The 21,378-nt window shown below is 48.5% G+C and overlaps 1 protein-coding gene across 2 annotated transcripts; it reads left to right on the forward strand.

Annotated features, from left to right (window-relative positions):
- Window positions 1-29: 29 nt before the first annotated feature.
- On the forward strand, window positions 30-19,357 carry STK11IP (serine/threonine kinase 11 interacting protein). Of its 2 annotated transcripts, XM_064718440.1 has the most exons (24): window positions 52-258; window positions 358-560; window positions 2,586-2,660; window positions 2,888-2,983; window positions 3,912-4,019; window positions 4,225-4,296; window positions 5,263-5,392; window positions 5,554-5,657; window positions 6,455-6,544; window positions 7,572-7,613; window positions 8,111-8,278; window positions 8,581-8,662; window positions 8,767-9,132; window positions 9,316-9,506; window positions 10,465-10,575; window positions 11,302-11,497; window positions 12,863-13,360; window positions 14,856-14,971; window positions 15,163-15,260; window positions 15,424-15,602; window positions 15,857-15,941; window positions 16,414-16,496; window positions 18,005-18,231; window positions 18,533-19,357. In XM_064718440.1, exons 1-24 carry the CDS (start codon window positions 204-206, stop codon window positions 18,671-18,673), a joined length of 3,516 nt encoding a protein of 1,171 aa, XP_064574510.1. In that variant the 5' UTR covers window positions 52-203; the 3' UTR covers window positions 18,674-19,357. The 2 variants fall into 2 exon arrangements, 1 of the variants encoding a protein (XP_064574510.1); XR_010441057.1 differs by lacking the exons at window positions 16,414-16,496; window positions 18,005-18,231; window positions 18,533-19,357 and having other exon boundaries at window positions 30-258; window positions 15,492-15,602; window positions 15,857-15,940.
- Window positions 19,358-21,378: the final 2,021 nt, after the last annotated feature.

Below are 21,378 nucleotides of genomic sequence, written 5' to 3' on the forward strand. Positions count from 1 at the left end.
CCGGGGGGCGAGGGCCCCGCCGAGCGGGAGGGGGACGCTGGGGCGGGCTCCATGGCAACCGGATGTGAGCGGCGGCCGCCTCGCTGGTGCGGCGGAAGGGCGCGCCTCGGCGGCAACGCGGAAGAGCGGCGAAGCGGCGGCGGGACCGGCCGGGCCGTGCCGAACCGGGCCGGGCCGGGGTCGCCTCGGCCTCCCCGCTGCAGATGGCGGCGGCCGAGACGCTGGTGCGCGGCCTGGCGCGGCTGCTGCAGGACGCGGGTGAGTGGCGGCCGCCGCGGGCCGGGCCGGGCCGGGTCGCGTCAGTGCCCCCGGCGTGTGGGCACTCACGGCCTGGCCCGTCCCTTCCCTGTCCTGCAGGGGACCTCGTCCTGGACGGCTCCAGCACGCTGACGCTGCTCACCTCCACCCTGCAGCACCTCACGCAGGTCTTCGAACAGCACCTGGGCTCCCGCAACCAGAACCGGGGCTTCGTGGCGCTGCCCTCGCACCCCGCCGAGACAGCCGCCATCCTCCAGGCGCAGTTCCTTTTCGATGTCCTGCAGAAGACTCACTCTCTGAAGGTCCGTACCCAGCGGGGCCGGGCCGGCCAGAGGAGGTGGCAGGCACAGCCTCAGAGCAGCCTCTGGTGCCCATTGTCCCCGTGTGACCTGCGGGCCCCGTGGGTCACAGGGCTCTCCCAGGGCTCTTGCGTGGAGTCGTCGCTTAGCACGATAGTCTATAGCTGCTTACCTAGGGTCAGCCGTGCAACTCAGCAGAAAGTTTCTCGGAGTTAAAAACGGGGGCAACAGGAGTTAATTAAGTTCTGACCCTGGTAAGGTGTTGTCATTGTGGGGGAAATGATTATTTCCTGAAGGGCTTGAGCAATTCAGGCAGTATCTGGCACCTGAGCACAGCTGAGTGCTCCTGGAGTGATGATTGATGTGCCCAAGGCAGTGGAGCCAGGGAACTTGAGCAGACGGTCAGATGCTGTGCACACTTTGAGGCTGCCGCTTACTTCGGCAGCCTGGGCAGTGGTTCTGGTTGATCAGTTTCACAGGACGGGATATTTCTAGTAACGTATCCTCATTAATTTTAACAACAAATAGACTGTAGTAAAGAGGCTGTAATAAAGATATAACTGCAAATCAAGAAATTCTTCAGAGAGGTTTTTGAAAGGTGGCATGTGCATTGATGCTGCCCATGATTCTGCTCAGCACTGAGACTTGCTGGGTGGGTAGCAGAGGTGAAAGGAGCCTGAAAGGGGGAAGAGGCTGTTTTGGTCTGCCATGGGGCTCAAAAGGTATTGTGGCTGGGCACTAAAATCTGTGGTGTCTTTAAAAACTTGTTTTCCCTGTGAGAGTGGAGCAGTATCAGAATGTTGTTGGGAGGATTTTGTAACAGTGTAGTAAAGAGGGGCACAGAGTCTGGGAACAAACATGGGTCTCCTGGCAGGAGGAGGCAGGGAGGGACACTGCAATCAGAGGGATGTTGTGGTGAGTGCTCCTGTTCACTGGAAAATGTGCTCTCTCTGGAACAAGCCTCTAAAGAAGCCCCTGCCCATTGATGTCTGGTAACTCATTTACTTGGAGAAGCTAATAATTTATATCAGCCTGACAGATTTTTAAGACAGTGGAGGAAGAGGAGATGATCAAGGCAAAGCAAGAATGGCATCTGAAATAAACTTTGCTAGACCTGGTCATTAAAGCTTGCCAGTGCAAGCTCCCCTTACAAATGCTTTTGTTCAACGCGCTGCATTAGTGCTGGCAGGCAGTGGGCAGTGATCCACTCCTGGCAGGGCTGTAGCTGTGGATGCAGTAGTGGTGATGAGACCTTATGATGTCAGTTCTGCATCTGATGAGTCACTTCTATGTGAATGTATATGTAACTAGCAGAGATGGTCTTTCTGGTTGTACTTTGCTGTCCACAGTGGAAGTGGTAACTGTTTCATTACTCACTTTCAGTAGCAGCCAGAAATACTGTTTATGTGCTAGAAAGCGTTAGAAGGTGGTTTTAATAAGCTGCTTTATGGTGCATGTACACAGCCTAACTGCCCTGTGCTGAAAGGACCTGTGGCTGTACTACAGAATGCAAAGAGGAGGTTTGCAGGCACCTCAGTCTAACACTAACAGTGCCTTGGAGACCGACTGTTTTCCATTGTATCTGCTTGTGATTTGCCTTATTTGGCCTCTTGTGGTGAAATGTACATGCACACCTCCCACCAGAGTGCTAGTTCTACTCAGCTGCTTGATAAACATACCTCCAGCAGTTAGTTTTGTCTTTAGTAGATTTGCTGGTTGTGGCTGATGAGGAATCCAGCTGTCAGACCTCCCAGTGGTGCTGAAAGTGGCATAGCCATGTGGGCAGGGGAGATGAAGAGGAGCTCTGTGGGCTGGCAGACCACACTTGCTAACATACTATTCTCTGTGACCTCTACTGTACTATGGATCCAGGGAGACAGTGCCACTACCAGCACTGGGAGAGAGCTTTTCAGGGATTACCCGAGCTGGAGGGACAGCCTGTCCAAGGTGCTGCAGTTGGTGCATCAGGAAGGTAGTAATGCAGCACAAATCAAGCTTGTCATGAGACTTCTTTTCTAATTTCTCCAGCTTGTTCATGTTCCAAACTGTGTTTTGCAATCTGCTGTGAAGATCTTCCCTTTCAAGTCCCTCCGGCATCTGGAAGTAAGTATAGATGGCAAGAGTGATTTTGAGTCTTGCTGTTTGGGTTTTCTTGGCTAGTTTTGTGGCTGCAGAATGCCTCTGCTCCTAAAAACTGGGTAGGCTTTTGTGGCTTCCCTGGAAGGCTAAGATTAAACTCCTGCAACTCTTGCTTGGGGTAAAACTTGGACCTGCTCCACCACTGTAATATTTTGATGTGTGTTGTTCTTACTTTCTCATCACTGCTGCAGTTGAGGTCTGTCCCTCCACACTGCCTCCGGGGACTGCGATTCGTCTATTCTCAGCTGGAATCTCTAACCTGCTGCAAATGTATCAGTACACTGGAGGTGAGTGTCTACACAGCTCATGGGGTCAATTGCAAGAGAAAGGCTGTCTTCATCCTACAGCTCCTACAGCTCTTCACACAGGGAAGATGTAGGAAACTGTGTCACTCCTTTTATTCATTCATGTTGTGTATGGCTTCATCTCCCTTCCCTCTTCTGGGGTCCTACTCCTGTCTCAAGCAGTGTTGAAGGATTCCCTGCTTGCAAGCACATGTGCTCTGTAATCTTCTCTTCAGCTTCTTGAGAATTTCTGGCTCTAGACAACATTTGTGCCAACTAGGTCTGACAGCTCTGTGTATCTGGCTGTTTCCACATTCAAGGACTGCAGCTGGTCAAGGTTTATTTCATTATACCTCAGCAGCCTTCTTAGAGCTTATTGTCAGAGGAAATGCTGTGCCCCAGTGTCTTACCTGCACTGCTGCCCAGCGCATTTCTGAGACATGAAGGCTAGCTCCAGCCATGAAGAGCTGAGTAGCATGGGCTGTGCTGGCCATGGGCCTCTCAGCTTCTCTCTGGGATGTGGAAGCAGACACCTGCTGGAGAGCAGGGGCTGATGGTAGGGAGTGCTTTCAGAGCTTTTTATCTGTTAGGATACAAGTGTGAGTCTTGCTTTTGTTTGAGGGAGGCCTGGAAATGATTTTGTTAGCATGAATCTTTGTGCTCAGTGTTCTGAGCCTAAGAAATCTAACAGATTAGGTTAACTATTGCCACTTCAGTGTAGGAAACAAAAACATCAACATCTCCCTTCTTTTTAAATATCTGGCCATGAGATTCCCATCACCTCTGAATACTTGAATTAGGGACATAAAAGTCGCTGCCTCTCTAAGCAAAACAAGTATGTCAGCCACCTTCTAGACTGTTCTCCTGTGTTCATCTGCTTTTACTGTAACAGCTAGTACTCACCAAGGTATGGCTCCTCTCTTCCTCCTAGGAAATAATTTCAGCATGCGGTGGAGATCTGAGCTGTGCTCTCCCGTGGTTGGAACTGCAGACTGTGAACTTCAGCTATAACTCAATCACTGCCTTGGATGACTCACTGGTGAGTGGGGCATCCTTCCTGCATGGCTGAGGAGAAGAGGAGGTGATCACAGCCAAGAGCCAGGCCTTCTGTTACTGATGCTGCTAGGTCTGGGTGGGAGGGAGCGGGAAGTGTTAATTTTGCTGGCCTCTCCCAGCAGGAGAGGCTTTTCATGCTGTAACAGAGACAGTTGTAGGATCTGATCTAGTATCTTTTTGTCCCTCAGCAATTACTGAATGCTCTGAGGGTCTTGGATTTGAGTCACAACAAGATCCAGGATTGTGAGCACTATTTAACGGTGAGTATTTTGGGCTGACCAGCAGAGTTTTCTCCTGTGCAGAGGATACTGCTAAAATTCTGTAATCATTGACATCACCTTCCTACTAGGTGAGGTATAGTAAAAGAAATGACAGATGTGGTGTGGCTTAGAGCTAGTGCTTGCAGCCTGAAAACCACTGCCCTGTGTGTGCAGTCCAAGTGCCACTGAGGCAGAGAAGGCAGTGTTCCTCACCTCTAAGACAGAGAGTTAGCTCTAGTTGTCACTTGGCAGTCCAGCATGGCTGAGTGGTAAATGCACTGATACACACAGGGTACTCTGGGTGTACAGCCCCCGATAGGGTGGGCACTCCACTGTGGCCAAGGCTTTGCTGTAATCTGTGCAGCTGGTGAGAATTATGTAGCCAAGCATGGGGCTGTGGAAGCTTACTGTTCAGTTTGTCCAAACTGCCAGCAGAATTTACTTCCTGTTCTCAGAAACCAGTCAGTTACTCTAGAAAAGGAATAGTCCATCACAATGGCACGTGTGTTTCTGGGGAACAGCAGTGAAATCCATGCTTTGCTGGGTTGGATCTGCTTCTTTGAAGGAAAGCTATGAAACAGCTTTTTGTGGGGTTGGTGGGCTCACAATGTATCATTCCCCATCATCTTTACAAAGGTAAGAAAGGGTTTATTTTGGTAGTTCACTCCTTTTGCTGAGGCAGGATGTCCAGTCCTTTCCTATGCTCCATCGAAGTTGGTGAGGAAAGAGAAAGGTGCTCCTGGCAAATTCTGTAAAGCAGTCAGATGATGCTGAGTGCCCCTAAACAAACCACTCCCAATGTGAACATTTAACTCTTCCTGCAAAAACAGTCTAAAGAAACTCACTTGTTGGTTCACCTTGTTGGGATGAAAAAAAATGGTAGAAGCTAGTGCCCTGCCTTGAGTTCAGGGCCAGGCTTTGAGATAAGGTCCCAACTGATCCAGTGCTGCTCTTCTCTCTGAACAGACCCTTACAGAGCTAGAATACCTCAATCTGGCATACAACTTCCTGTCCAAGGTGCCAACCCTTGGCATCTTCAGCCGATCCAAGCTGGTAACTCTGGTCCTGCGCAACAATGAGCTCGACAGCATCAATGGTGAGCCCACAGGGGAGAAGCATTTCTGAGTTTGAAGCCTTCCTGTTGTCCTTGGGAACGAACAGAACTTGGAATCTTGGGCACAACTATTTTTACTAGGGTCCAGTTTTGGGGAAGGTTATGTTGTCTAGCATGCTGATGGCTTCTTGCTTTGTTCACAGGGGTGGAACAGCTTGTGAATCTGCAGCACCTGGATGTGGCCTATAACCTGCTGCTGGAACATGCCCAGCTGGCACCATTGTCCACTCTGCACTGTTTAAGAAAAGTAAGCATAAAGCCTGATGATTTGGTAAATCAGGGATTTCATGGTCAGGGTGTGCAAGATGGAGACTTTGTAGTAACCAGAGAGTTTTGAAAGATAGGTTCAACTCTTGAGCATTTAAATTTATTGCAGGAAACTGATGGGGGAGCCTTACACAGACACCTGTGTTTCAGCCTTCATTTTTAGTGACCCTTCCTCAAGCTAGCCTTTTTTCATATATTCACCCCCATTTCCTTTCTCATCCTTTCTGATTTTAACATTGTCAAGTTCAGTTAAGATCCTCCCATAATCCTGTTGTGGATTTGTGTTTTCAGAGAAGTCTGAAGGAGCATTGCAGTCACTATAGTGCTTGTGAAGGAAGATCATAGAATCAGAGTGGTTTTGGTTGGTAGGGACCTCAAAGGTCTAGTTCCAACCCTTCTGCCATGGGCAGGGACACACCTCCCACTAGACCAGGTTGCTCAAAGCCACATCCAATCTGGCCTTGAATACCTCCAGGGATGGGACATCTACAGCTTCTCTGGGCCTGCAAAGGACTGTTCTTTCAACACTTCTCAGAGTCAGTACTGAAAAAACTCATAATGATTTAGGTCATGAATAGGAGGTACTTTAATCTGCTTCTTTATTTGCTGAACTAATTTCAAGAAGCATTTTAAAAGCCTAGTCCTCTCCTGGCTTGATAACTGTTCCACTGCAAGGATATTTCTTGAAGCAGAGAGAAAGACTGGAGCCTGCAGGCAGGATAGACTGGGGTAGAGAATATTGCTTCTAATAACAACTTGTGTGTTTCCCTCACCCAGCTATATTTGGAGGGAAACCCAATATGGTTCCATCAAAATCACCGATCTGCAGCCCTTGTCCATGTGTCTCCCAGGGCAGCCTTCTCCAATGTGAGTATTAGCCACCTGCCTTCTGCCCCTGCTGTTGAAGGCATAGGGTGTTCTAACATTTGGGGCAAATGAGGGAAAAGAAACTTGCAGATTTATTCCAGCTGTGTAGCAGTGGTGATTCTTTTGTGGTTGCTTCTCTTTTTTTTTTTTTTTTTTTTTACCTGCAGTAGCATTGTTTAACCTTACATTTTTAAGTGATGTGCTGGCCAGCACAGAGTTGAATACTGATCTCTGGTTTGCAGCACTTCAAATCTTGATATGGCTTCACTGTCTACCTCTTCAGTTTTGCTCACTGATGGAACTTTGTTCCTACTAGATAGTAATGATGTAGCTGGACTGTGCAAAGAAGGAACTCACGTCTTTGCCCACCTGACCAAAGTATGTACTACTTTGGCAGCCATGGCCACATCTTTGTCTCCTTCACTCTGCTCTCAGTCAGGTGTCATTACTGTTCCCTTACACTCCAGTGCTTAGGTCAGTTCTTGATAATCTGATTTCAAATAAAGAAGCCAGCAAATCCAGTGTTTGGCAGTTTAGCAGAATAAACTTACTTGCTAAGGGTCAAAGGTGCTCCAGAGCTGGTCTGCCCTTCATATTAGTGGCAAATGGCTGGATTCATTGTCTTCAAACTGCATCTTGGAAAAAGTTCAAATTACTGGAAGCTATGTGAAGTCAGGCTAGAAGTGGGATAAAGGCTTTGAGGTGAAAGTGAGTACCTTTCAAAACAATTTGAGTGGTTGTAGAATAATCCATTGTACCTCTTCCGTGAACTGTCTTGGATACGTTTCTGAAAGTTATAAAGTCTGTAAACAGGAAAACCACAACGGTCCCTTCTGGCCTTACATGCTATTAGGTAGCTACAACTAAAGGAGTGGTGGATAGGCAGGAACAGGGTTGTTTCTTTGCAGTTTTTTTGCCAGGGATCCCAACCCTAGGGTGGCCTGAAGGGAAGTAGGAGTCAGCAGAAGTTGTCCTGAGTATGTGCCAGCCAAATGGAATCTGACTGCAAATGGGTCTCTAATTACAGTTCTTCTTGGACGGGGAGCCACTCTCTTCCTCAGACCTAATGGTAAGTACAATTCTTAAAAACTGATCTTACTGGCTTTAGGACTGGGAACTCTGACACGTTTTTGCATTGTCATGTGTCCTATTAAATCTTTATGGGCTACCTTGACTTTGACACAGATCATTTTGTCTCAGTTCATGCTGATTCCTAATAATTGCTGGAACTGGCCAGTGTAATTTATTCTGGCTTATGTAGCCTTGCAGGACTTGGAGCCTTGCCTGCTTCCTCTTCAGGTACTGTATGGTACTTGACACTTGAGCTACATGTCAGCAAAATACTTATCAGTTTCCCATCTGCTATTTTTAAGAAAGGCAGAGATTGAGGTAAATTAGATTGGTTGTGATAAACAATCCAATCAATCAGGCAGGATCTGTTGTCAGTGCTTAGAGATGGTGAAAGCCTGAGGTGAGGAGCAGGAAAGCTGTCAGCCTGAGTTGTGGCTTGGTTACCTTGTCTGCCCTTTGCACTCAGCTGGAAATACTCTCTTTTTCTTGTTTTAGCACCTTCCAAGACTTGTGCAAAGTGTGTCCCAGTCCATCCACACTTCTACCTCAGAGAAGACTGCACTGGACCGCAGTGCACTGGAGAGCTCCTGTGCTGCAGACTTCAGCGACAGCCAGTCCCCATCGGAGAATGTGGCTGTCAAGGTCTCTCGAAAGAAAAGCAAGGTCAGGGAGTGACATGGCTTCTTAGTCATGTAGCTGGTGTGTTGGGTGAAGGGGGTGCCTTGATGTGAAAGCCTTCTGCACTGAGATGTGGTGTGGTACTGACTGCGTGGTTAGTGAGCCTCTACATTGCTGTGTGTTAGGAAAGGGCTTTAATATTAATCTTCATACACCCTCACAAGTGTTTCAGGGTGTGTCCCTACACTGTAACAGCTATAAACCCTTCAGCTTGGCAGAACCCCTCATCAGGTGCTGTTTTCATTGTTCTAGCTCCTCACAACTACTTTTATCCTGTTTTTTCCCAGGGAAAAGTCAAAGTGCGCAGAGCAAGTATTTCGGAGCCAAGTGACACAGAACACGAGCCCCAGGCATTACCCCTCTCTGCTGGTGAGCGTTTTTGTCTCCTTAATAACATAGCAGCTAAAGTGCCCACAGTAAGAGTGTTCTGGCCTGGTGACTACCTTCATACTTCCCAAGTTTTCTCTTTGCAGGTCTGGTCCTAGAGCATCAGAAGGAGATGAGGCGCCTGGCCAGCTTCAGGGATCGCTTTGGTGCTGACTGGCTGCAGTACAAGAGACACCTGGAGGAGCATGACCAAGTGCCCGTCATGTCCCGCAGCTGCTCTGCAGAGGAGATCACAGGCACACCTGCTGCAATGGACCAGCAGAGCGAGAGCTCTGACCCAGAGCAAGGAAAGCCCCAGGTATCCCAGGAAGAAGGATCCTCTCCTCCTTTGGATGACATTGCAAAGGAGGAAGAGCCTGAAGTACAGCTGGATGAGCCTATGGAAGGAGAACAGAGAGAGGAGGAGGCAGATGAGCTAATGCTTGGAGAGGAAGAAGATGAGAAGGTAGAAGGTAAACAGGTCCTTTCACTGCTGTTTTTAAGGGCTTGGATGAGAACAAAATAGATTAATCAAATGTGTTTTGTCTCTGAAGCTGTATCATGGTGCCCAGTATTGTGGGAATGCTAAGGACCTAGGTCTAGCAGGACTGAAGGCCTACTGCATGTACTGACCTGTATTGTGTCTTGTTTGGCAGTGGACCTGTGCCAGCCAGTGCTGGTGAGCCAAATAGAAGGAGAAGGGGATCCAGAGCCTGAGTGGATCTTCCTGCGAGTCACAGCTAAGCATGTGATTGAGGTGGAACTGAAGGCTGCCAGAGTCCTCCACAAGCTGGAGCTGAAATGCCTGAAGAATGTGGAGACCTCTGAGTTGACCTGGAAGAGGATGGTGAGTTACACTTCTCTGTGAGCCTTTGTCTTACTCCCTGTATATGGCAGCATTCTAGCTTTGGGCTCCTGTCGAGAATCCTGCAGGTCTTTTCCTAGCTCCTGCAAAGCCTGATTGAGCATCCCTTCAACCCAATGCATGTGTATCTAATGGCATCTCTATTGCTTAGACTAACTGTGATAATGCAGCAGAAGCCAGCATCAAATCTGTTCCAAAGCTGGAATTTAAAGACAATGGCTGGAGTTGTTCTGGTGTGGAGGAATGAGAGACTTCTCAAGAGGAACTTAAATGAAATGGAGATCTCCTTCCCATCCATTCCTCACTGAGATATCACCCTGGTCTTGGAGGACTCTTTGTGGATTGCATTGTCTCTAGAGCAGCATAGAGGCTGGTTTGGCAGCTCAGTGGGCAGTGTGCCATCTGCTCTAGGTGCACACTTTAGCATTACCAGCCCTATTTGGCTTTTGTGGTTCTTTAGAAAGGGAGTCTGGAAATCCCTTTCTCCATGTGGTAAGATTTTAACATTCAGTCTGCATACAGACATGTTCACAGGTTTCTCTAATTCTGTTTTCTCTAAAAGCTCCAACTCATTTTTAAACCCTGCCCTTGTGCCTTTTTGAATGTTTGTGGTTTGATATTCTTCTGAAATACCTTTATGAAAAAGATGTTTTGTTTGAAACGCTTTGTTCTAGGCCTTGAGAGTTACTTTTGTAAGTTTCAAGCACTCATGCAATTTTTCAAGCACTCAGTGCAAGTCTTGTCAGCACTTAATGGCTCTATATTTGTTTATTTATTTCTGCCCATTTTACCAGACTCCCAAATGCTATCAGCTGTGGAGGGATGCTTAGGACTCACTAAATTAAATGCTTGTATGGCCATGTTTCAGCCCTTTGCAAGCAAATGTAGTCTGTGAAAGCTTCTCCCTCATCCTAGAAAGGGTGTTTTCTGTCTCCTGCAGGACCTGGAGCGAGTTTTCCCTGTCCTCACGTTGCACTTCAGCTACATCCGCAAGGACCGGCAGAAGCGCAGATACGTGGTGCTTGACGACTGCCCCGAGCAGTGTCTGCAGGTGGGGGGCCTTGGGGAAGGGGTACTGTCACTGCAAGGCACTGAATTCTTCCAGCCAGCATAGGGCTGCTGTTCTCAGAGCACACAAGCACCTGCTGCCCGGGTCTGGCTTTAGGGATTTCTTCTTCTGCACAGGTGACCTGTGGAGGGCCCTGTGAGCATGGCTTGGGCAATGGAGCTCCTGTAGCATAAACATTGCTCTCAAGGAGAGAGTCTTGCAGTTTCCTCCCTCTTGGGATGAAAAGTTTGTAGTCAAGCTAGTGATCATTACTTGTGCACATGCAATGTAATGTTTTGTGGGTGCTGAGTGATGTGCTGGCCTGTGCTTGGTCCTCTGGACAGTGAATGTCAGTGCTATGTCCACACAGCTGCTGTAGGGACTCTGGTCTCTCATTCAGTAGTTTCTCTCAAGATTTAAGTACATTTGAACAAGTTGTTAGAGACAAGACACAAATAGATGGGACCCTTGAGATCAGAGTTCCAGAGGGAGCCTGTCAGTATGTAGCTATCAGGCACAGACCTGCAAAAACAGGTTGTCTTGGTCTTCTGCAGTGAAGCTCCATGCCCTTGGCAAGTCTTGCACAGCTGGGAAATATTCTTGCACCCCTTACACTCTGAAATGCTATAGTGAGGCATGTGAAAAGACTTGCTGGTGTCAGAAGCTTGATTTTATTAGTACAATCAGAACTACCTGACAGAACCCTTTTCCCTGTGCTGCTATTTATAGAGTATCCTTGAAGTGTTGACCCCAGCTGTTGAGGAGAATCGGCGAAATCAGGACCAAGAGAAGGGATCCATGAAGCTCCAGTGCCTGAAATGCAAGCAAGAGTTTTCACAGTCCCTGCCCCCTTGGCATCAAGGTTCCTATTCTTCAGAACTTGGAGACACCAAAATCCTGGAGACTCTAGTTGCCCCAGGTCAAGGTAGGCTGTAGTGCCCAGAAGAAGGATGTTTGCTGATTAATGCCCAGGCAGACTTCCAGGGTGGCAGCTTTGTCTGTATTGGAATTTAAAACCTATTTGGGATGAACTCTCACTTGGCCTACTTGGACTGGGAAAAGCCTTGTTTCCTAGCAGGAATAAACCACTGGTTTAAGGTTAAGCAAACATCACTCCTGTGCTGAGTGGCCTGGGGGAACACAAGGGTGCTGGAAACTGAAGTCTGGGAGAGGACTTAAAGGTCATGTAGTCAGTTCTGCCACAGAGACTTTATTTGTTCTAAAGAGCTTTTGCTAATGGAAGCTTCCAGGGAATCTGTATTTCAGTATTTCAGGTAAAACTTTGGCTGTTAGACATCAGAAAAACAACTAGAATCCTAATCTAAGTCTCCCTGTCTGTGATCTTAAGCCCACTCTTGCTGCCACTTCGGAGGAGCAGTTTATTTTTTTCTTTGTACTTGAGGGCCATTGTTCTCCCTGGCAACTCTTCCTAGTTTCTGTCCTCTAGACTAAATAAGCTCAATTCTCTAGATAATTTACTTGTCAGTCATATCTCATACATTCAGTTTCTTGCTGGTCTTTGTACTTTTTCCTATTTGTCCACGCTTTTCTTTGGCTGTTTAAAACTAGATGTGGTATTTCAGCTGAGATGTGGCTGTTCCTGTGTAGGCATCTTGTGATTGCTGTGTTTTTTGAAGCTCAGTTTATATTTCAAGTGGGGAGTGCCATAGCTGAGAAGATGCTGTTTTGAGAAAGTATCCTGGGATTGAAGTACTGCATTGAACACAGAAGTGCTGTCCTGGCTGCAGCACTTTTCTCCACCCCAGGATACTTTCTTATCCCTGCCAGAGTAATGAGAATCCCATGATCCAGCTGGGAGTCTGTTCTGGTGTGGGTGAAGGGGCAACAGGAATCAGTGTCAGAAGGGATGAGGACAGCTGGGGAAGGGACACAGCATGCTGGGGATGGAGGTGGCTAAGGAAGATTGGATTGACTGGTCATGAGCTTGGGCTTCTGAGGTTATGTGAGCACTTGCAGATGTGAAGGAAAGTCACGAGACAAAGCCCTGGTACAGTTTCAGTTGCAGCCACAGCAGATGCTGGGCTACCCTAAATCTGAGCAGAACTATTTTGTGTGGCACTAATCCAGAATTTCTGGTTGATTTGTGAGGGGAGGTATGTAGGATATGCTTCTGAGCAAGTTGCTCAACAAGCTGTTCAAGTCAGACTGTAACTATTCTCTACTTTGAAAAGGGAGGTTTCTTGGTTTGCAGAGGGGGTGGGGGGAAAGTAAAATCTTGCTGGGGCGAGCTGTTCTGCCTTTTCTTTATACCTGACAAACTCTTTCACAGGTCCTGCAGCGGCTGGTGAGCCCATAGCCTGTCCCAGTTGTTCCAGTGACCATGTGGTCATTCTGCCTTCAGAGGAGGGCTCCAGCACACCTCTGCCGCCCGGTGCCGACAGCACGAGTGAGGACCTGTCAGACTCCGTGCTGGAGGGAGGCAGCCAGCAGGAGGGCCCAGAGGAAACGTCTGTCCTGGTCACTGGGAGCGGGCAGTTCTACATTGGTGGGGAGGACAGCTTGGAGATAGACACCAGCAACAGCGCCAGAAGCCCGGAGCTGAGCGCTGAGCCTGAGCCTGGCAGCGCTCCTCATCCCACCTGCCGTGGATCAGAGGGTGGCCCTGGGAAGGAGCAGGGTGTGAAGAGCCAGTCCTTGTCCCTCAGCCACCCGGACACCAGCGGGGGCAGCCTGGTGGGAAGCTGCCGTCACAGCGCTTCTCGGGGGCCCACGCCTTCCCCGCTCTCTGTGAACTCTGAGTCCGAGGAAACATGGAATCTCAGTCCTTGTGAGTATGAGGAAGCTGTGCAGGGTTTAGGGGTGTTGGCAGCTTATTGCTGGTTTTATCACTGGTGCTTGTATGGTACACTTTCTCCTGTTTAATGGGGAAGGGGGACATCGAGTGTGAGCAGCCATAAACGTGTGGTTCTTATAAGCAGAGATTTTCATTCCCCTCTCTGTTAAATCCTCATGCCTGAAGGTAGGAACAGTGAGTCAGCTCCTAATACCTATTATTGCTTAGACTCTGAGTAATAGGGTCTTGTTCTAGAAGCTGCATTGCTCAGTTATGGACACACTGGGTTCCTGTGGCATCCATGAGCTGCCAGCTGGAGCATTACCTTTGGAGAGTAGTATGCACAATTACTCTCTATTTATTCTTGGCTTAAGTGCAGTGTGAGGCTGGTGTGCTAGTAGGAGGCTCTGGTTTGTGGATCTACAGTTGCTTGTGCTTTCCTCACTTTTTTTGTGAGCTTCAGATGACAAAACCAATCCAAGAGACTGCATGCTGGCTGTGTGTAAGTCTTACATGACTGAGTGCTGTCATGTAAGACAGGAGGTCCACAAATTATTTTTCTGAAGGACCTTGGATTTCTGATGTATCAGACTGCCTTTGGCTGGGTAGCCGCTTGTGATTTACAGAATAACAAGTTGGAAAGGAGCTGTGGAGGTTATCTGGTCTAGCCCAGCAAGTGACTCTACTGCAGCTGAGTGTAGTTCTGATTTACAACCTGTTGCTTTATTGATCTATAGAGGTCTTCCCCAGTCCTTCAAGACTGCTGTGCCTCAGAAGAGGAGTCAGTGTAGAATCAAAGTTTTAAGGTTGCTCTGTTCAGTCTTGTACAGTTGAAGTATGAGAAATAAGGCAGTCTCTTTTCTGGGGTCAAATTGCGAGGTCCCAATTTAAAACCGGGCCTATGGAAAGTTCCTGGTGAGGAGTGGTTGATTAGTGTAGCATTTCTGGTGGAGAACAGGCTCTGCTGGGAAGTGTGAACTCTTGGGCAGTACTATGGCTGTTGTATAAATTTTTTAGTTATACAATTTCATGACAAACCTAATTATACTCTAGCATTTTTATTGGTGTCTTCCTCAGGCCTCTTTAACCTTGCCACGATCAAAGCCAGTTAAAAAGTTGACCTGAGCTGACACCAGCTGAAATAAGAAATATCTTTCTGGCTTTGTGATAAAGAATTGTCTTCCTGCCAAATCCAGCAGCAAAGCAGTGTCCTTCTGTGACTAAACAGCCAAGAACAGTTTGAATCTGACTTAGACCAAAGCTTTGTATATCTGGAAAAAAAAAGCAAGTGTTGGAGGAATGAATTTTGTTTATCTCCACATGGAGACCTGTGGCCTGTAAAGCCCACAGGTTTGGCCCTTTGTCTTGAGGAGAGACCTGATGGAAGCAGGTGTGCAGAGGGGGTGACACTGTGCCCTGGTGCCTGTGTGCATGCTCAGGCAGCCCCTGGCCAGGGGACAGTGTCATTGCTGCCCTCTGCTCTCCTCAGCTGTAAACAGCGTCCTGAACACAAGGGACTTCCGCGCAGTGGATCATCGCCTGAAGCTCTACCTGGACATGGAAGTGTTTGAGGAGAATGCTGAGGAGTTCCAGTGCTTCCTCAAGGTGAGCTCCCACAGCACCACTCCTACAGCTCTTCTGCTGTCCCTCTTGCCACCCTGCGAGTTCTGCACTGAGATGGCGTCTCAGAGACTGTGGGAGGTGAAGGGAGCTGAAGTGTCTTTGAGTCTGGCCTTTCTGTGGATGAGCTGCCAAGGGGCAGGCCAAAGCTGTGACCCACCCTCTGTGTGCTCTAGGTGGTCATGGTGAAGTTTGGCCGGCCAGGAGAGTTCCTCTCAATCCTGGTTGCTTCTGACCTCAAGATTTATGTGCTGGAAGTCACTGGAGCTATCAGGTGAGGACCCTGCAGCAAGTCTGTGAGTGCTGGGTAGTGCCAGCCTTGCTGCCCTTACCCTGGAGGGTGGTGACATGCACAGGCTCTGCTGGCAAACCCCCTGTTGCAGTGGGAGAGGAGATGGGGCAGCCTGCTGCAGCTGGGGGCTGTGCTCTGTGATTAGGGGACAACCTGCAGACTGGCTGAAGAAGAATGACTCTCACTACCTGTCTGATATTTCTCATCTGGAAGTGGGACTCTGCCACCAGACCTTGAGAATGGAGTTTGAGAACCCAAAAACTTCCTACAATCTGCTGATCCGGAACCAAAGCTGCTGTGACCAGTTCCTGCAGACTCTGACAGGTAAGAGTAGAGCTGTAGGGGCGTTGGGCAGAGGATTTGAAAGATTTGTTCTTGGGGAACTATCAGGACAGCTATTGTTGGATAGATGTTGGAAATAAACTTCTTGACTGGTCAGAAAAAAGAGCTGGGAGAGAAAGAATCTCACTGCCATCATAACTTGGAACACCTCTCTGAACAGTAGAGAAGTGTCCTGAGCTGTTTTGTGCTGCCCTTGGGTTTGCAATAAACGACAGCTGCCTTCTCCCCCTCTTTAGATCTTCTGCAAGAACTGCCTGCTAAGCACAGGAGTAAGGTGAAGGAAATCCCCACTGTGGAGATGAACCCCCAGCACTGGCTATGGTAAGAGCCTGTGAGAGGTTTGGATTTCAGGTAGGAAGGGATGTCTGCTTGTCCAGCAGAGCCTGGGAAGCATTGGGGGTAGCACAGAAGGAGGCACCACTGGAGTTGCAGCCAGGCCTGTGTTAGTGGTTTAAGGCAGCTCTCTCAAGTGCCTGCTGCACAGAGGGTGAGCGGGCAAAAGGTGTCATGGGCTGAGCCAGGCAGGGCAACTTCAGCTCTTCTGGAGAGCCAGGGTATAATGGAGGGAAGTAAAAGTGGGAGGCATAGGGCAGCCTTCTTACTTGCAAGAAACATTTGGCTCCTGGCTGTCAAGGTGGTAGTCAGAGGACCAGGAGAAGGAGGACTTTGCATTATCTGGGAGACATGGGTCCTTCCCTTCACTGGGAGGACTGGGAACAGTAAGCTAGTTCACAGCAGGCCTAGACTGGAAACAGATTGCTTCCTTATCAGCCCAGTGTTGTATCTCCTCCAGGCCTCTGCTGGACTCCAAGAGCACAGATTCTGCAGCTGCAGATGACACTTGTTTCTTCTACCTGCTGGCATACCTGATCCAAGGTACAGGAGATCTCAGCAGCCAGATGTCCTGCACATTGTGCTGTCTGCTTACATGCTTGTGATTTTAGTGCACAGTCTGGGGGAAAAGAGCTGTGCCTTTTTTCCAGCAGTGAAATTGGGTGGGGGCATGGGTGAGGGCTCTTTCCTAGTGTTGGGCTGTGTAGAATAGCAGCATACTTCTGTTCATCCAGCAAATCTCCCAGTTCTTTTCTACATGGAAGTCTAAGCTCTAGGGAGCAGCTGGTCCTGCACACCAGTTTTGGTGACAGCTTGAGAAGCTGGAGATTATGTGAGGGCTGGATCATTGCCCTGATCTAAGGGAAAGATGAGGAGTCATAAAAACAGATGGTTTGTCTGAGTTGCTGAAAGACTTCTTCATTTGGGAAAACAGAAGTAGGTGACCAGAACCTGAGATGATAGTACAGGAGGAGCCTGCTGGAGCCCTTCAAGTTTTGTTCCAGGCCTTGCTGAGGGACAGACGTGTTAAACTTGGGGTTTGAGTGAATAATTCCAGCGTTGTCATAGCTTGGGACATTGAAAAAAAGCAACCTAACTCTTAATCACATTCTGACCAATCTGCTAAGCTTTTGCACCCCTGATCACCATTGACCATTGGGGAGGCACAGGAGTGTTAGGATCTGAAGGAACCTGTGGGAAGTATGTTTATTGCTATCCTCAAGCTGAACAGATAGTATGTGAGAGGGAGAACTTACAGTGTGTTTTTCTTACTCTAAAGTTTTCTCCTCTTTTAGAGTGTGGTGCCCAAAACTGGACACAGTTCCAGCTGAGATCTCATTACCAAGTAGACAGGATTAATTAAACATCCCCTTTCTGATAGTCCTACTAATTCCCAAGAGTGAGATGTGATGAGAAAAGCATCATACTGCTGCATCAGCTTGTGATCCCCTGTGACCTCAGCCAGTTTTGCTAATGGTTTCTATTACTGTGCATCTAGCTTATTCCCAAGTTGTAGTGCTTTTAATTTGCATCAACTGAAAGAGCTGGATTATATTTATGTTGCCTAAAGTTTATCAAAACTACTTTACTTCCTGTCGTATTTATGACGCATCCCAGCTTGTTATTAAACTTTCTGTGTGTGCTCTCTGTTCCACCTATCAGATATCTGCAGCCAGACAAATTCAGGCCAAAAAAGGCAGGCTTTGAGCTGCAGCTGTCAAATTTTAACTAAGGAGTAGTAAAATGTTGTTTAAGAGGTCAAAGGACTCAGATGATTCTTCCTGCCTCACTTGAGGGCATGGGCTGGACAAGCCTTGCTGGGCAGTGGTCTTTCATGTGCATGCTCCTGCAACAACCTTGCTTAAGCTGGTCAAACCCAGCCACATTTCAGTACCCTGGTCCCCTCTTCACTCAGGAAACTGGATAAAGTCATTCACCCAAGTTATTGCTGCTGTAAAGGATTTCCCTAGGGGAGGAATGGAGAGCAAAGCTGGTTCTGTGGTGACTCAGGCTCTCAGCAAAGCATTTCTTATTCCCTCATATCCTTTTAGGGGCATCTGCTTTTCCTGTGACCCTGCTGAGTACCCGAAGCATGCTATTTCTGCTGGAGGAGAATCACCAGTGGCAGGTGCAGCCCTCCTTGGATGAAGACCATGAGGCAGAAATGCCTTCTAGGAGCAACATGCAGTTGAAGGAGAAGCAGCCAATCACCAGTATCAGCAATATCATCACCTATCGCCTCTGCCCCTGTGACATCAAGCTGATGCTTTACGATGAGGTAAGCGGGAGGTGCTCATGGGCTCAGGGTGCCGGGGGCTGACTGTGCTCAGATCCTGTTCCTGCAGGAGTGTCTTGGGGCTGTCATCTCCCATCCTAACCCAGGGCCTTGTACCACAGAGCCAGGGGAGCACACTGGAAAGCCTTGCAAGGGACACTCGGCTGCTGGCAGCAGAGAGGGTCAAGAGGTCACAGAGGCATTAGGAGGAGCTGGCAGCTGTGCTGGGGGATGGTGGCTCAGGCTGGTTGGTGCCTGTCGGGCCAGTCTGCTCATTCACCTGCCTGCCTTTCCTCCCTGCCAGGTGCTGAAGCTAGAGAGCATGTGGCACATCCGCACAGAGAGCCCGGAGCTCCTGGTGGAGCTGGTGGAGTGGATCCGCAGGCCCTGGGAGGAGATGTTCTCCATCGAGCTCCAGAAGGCTGTGCATGAGGCACTGGAGTGAGCCTGGGGGCTGGAGCAGCCGGGGCTTGCAGTCAAGTGCTGCTGTGCCAGCAGTGGTGCACAGTGGCCTTGCTGTCCTGTGGCCTCTGCTTTCCACTCTACTCTTGCCCCTGGCCCCTTCTGGTGGGTAAGAGGGGAGCACACAATGGTTCAGGCTGCACAGTCAGTTATTTGCACTGGATGGGACACCCAAAGAGAAGGTGGAGAGTGTTCCTTGTAATAAATAGTGTGTAAGGTACCCAAAGGCAGTCAGGTGCCATTTCTGGCAGATGCATTTGCTGCCTTCTTAGCTGTTTCAGGACAGCTATCATTATATGCTGATGATTTTTTTTTCCTCTCCCTCCTTCTTGTCCATGGTTTCCCTAAAGCTACCTGCTTCAAACTGGAGCCTGATTGCACAAGGGGATGAAGCACGTTGTACACAACCCCACAGAGAGCCTTTGCCTCTGTGCCTGATGGGGCATGGCTCAGTCTGCTGCTGTAGTCTTTCACTGTCACTGGGAGGAAGGAGCCTCGAGGTTCTCAGCACAGAAATGTGTTGCTCATGGCTTAGGGGTCAGGACCTTGATGGGCACCAACAAGAATAAGCAAGGCTTAGGCTTTTTCTGAGAAGTCCAAAAGCAAGAGTCTATTTTAACATGAGTTTTACTATTTTCTATTGTAATAAAAGCTTATATTTATTGAATTGTCATGTTTTCCTTGTTTCATTCTTTTGCCGTGGTGTAATGTCTTTCTAAGGGCTTCCATACTGCTGCCTCAAGGGTTCCCTAAACATCTCACTGGATTTAGGCCATTCTCCCTGTCCTGTTCAGGGTGGGTGTGAATGGGATACTAGGCTAATCTTCTCCACTTTCTTCCAAGGAGCAACAAAGGAACAATTTTAAACAGGATTAGACTGACACCAGGTACAGGTTGTGGTGTTCTCCTTTGACTGTTGCCCTTATGTGGGCATCCTGTGGCCTTTCAGCCCCAGCACGCTGCTTACTGGCTGCACAGGCCCTCAGAGGCTTACTGTCTCAGGAGCTGTTGTTGGTGTGGCTGTAGAGGTGGGAGTGCCTGCCTCTATGTTCTTCCCCATATAGAGCTTTACCTTGTCTCAACTTTCCTACAGAGTTAAATGTGCCTCAAAAAATGCTGCTGCCTGGCCAAGGCTTTGCTAATTTCACAGTCTCTGCCCCTGCCCCATGAAGAGCAAAGACAGAACTGTGTGTGATGTTTTGATGCAGTTGAAGCTCCCTGTGGGGGTGGGCAGAAATAGACCTGATACATTAGGTGCTGATAGGTGGGATCTGATACCCTAAGTAGGGACCTTTACTGATGGTAGCTTTTCCCAGAACAGCATCTCTCTTTTCCTATGAATGTTCAGTCTGCAGCTTCAGGGCAAGTTTTCTGACTGTTCAGTCCTTAGTGACAAACCTGTATTTTATGTCAATGTGATCTTGATTTTTATAAAGATGTGCATTTGACATTCAGTGACCTGATGCCTGTTTTCTTTGGATATTGAATATAGCAGCTATTCACAGTAGTCTCTATGACATTTAAACTTTCCACATGCCCAAAGTTGGTGTCAGTGACTTCAGTTTCTGTCATCGAGAAGACAGCAGGGACTTGGCCCCACTGCATCCTGCTGCTTCCCTGAAAAGATGCAATAAAGTTTCCCTTCCTGCTCAAACCCTTCTATGCCATTCTAAATAGCCTTAGGAGAGCAGGAAGTTTAGTTTCCATCCTGGGTCTGAAGGCCACTCTTTCTTGGGGTCACTGTACTATTGGACGTTTTTTTGTCACTTCCAGAGGCAGTCGAGTTGCTGAAGGCCCACAGTGGCCAATATTTTTATCTAGCCATCTACAGACTTGATAAGATCTGTACTGTCTGGAGGCAGATGTCACAATTCATCCCACTTTCTCCCCTCTTCCTCAATCGGCTGCTGCTCTCTGTTCCTTTGGGGATCTCAGACTGAGTGAGCTCAGTCCCCAGCTTTGTCTGGGGGAAGGACTCTGGGAGAGCTGAGCCAGTAAACACCAGTAGGGTTTTATGTATTCATCTTGCCATTTAAGGAGCTTGTGTAAGTTCTGCCTTCACCTTCTGTAGCTGCGTCTTTCACAAAGAGCAAGAGTCAAATTTGGAGTTACTGGACCAGCTCATTGATGTCTCTTCTGCTCCAGCTGATTCCCTGAGAAAACTCATTCCTGGAACTTGCTTTTCTGGTCCTAGCCAAGCTGCACCTTTGCTACTCCAGTATCTGGGTGTGTGTTGAGGGGCCTGACAAAGTGGGGACTGCCAGAACCAAAGGTTTTGGTTGCGTGCCTGTCCACAGCTCTTCTCAAGCTCTTCCCACATTTTATTTCAGAGGTGACTAATTATTTGCTTCTCTTCTTTGCCATGTCTGCTGTGGTCTCTGCTCCCAGCTCAGCACCAGCCTCTTGGTCCCCTAAACAGCACCCTGCTTTTCTGCATTCCTTTGGCTGCTGCACTGACAGGAAAGCTCACATGCACCGCTGCAACCTGTCTCCTCCTCTTCATGAAACACTTGCTTTGTTTTCACTTAGCGTGTTCTCCTGGTTATTACAGATTAACCCCTTTTTGGTTACTCCATAAATGCTTTGCTGTAGGGCTCCTGCACCTGGTGCAGTGATTACATTAACTGGTCTCCTTGCATCAGCTGGGTGTGTGCAAGGGCTCCCCTAACACATTCCACCATCCAGCAC

The sequence above is a fragment of the Zonotrichia leucophrys genome, chromosome 7 (genome assembly GCF_028769735.1).
Source record: "Zonotrichia leucophrys gambelii isolate GWCS_2022_RI chromosome 7, RI_Zleu_2.0, whole genome shotgun sequence".
Classification (NCBI taxonomy): Eukaryota; Metazoa; Chordata; class Aves; order Passeriformes; family Passerellidae; genus Zonotrichia; species Zonotrichia leucophrys.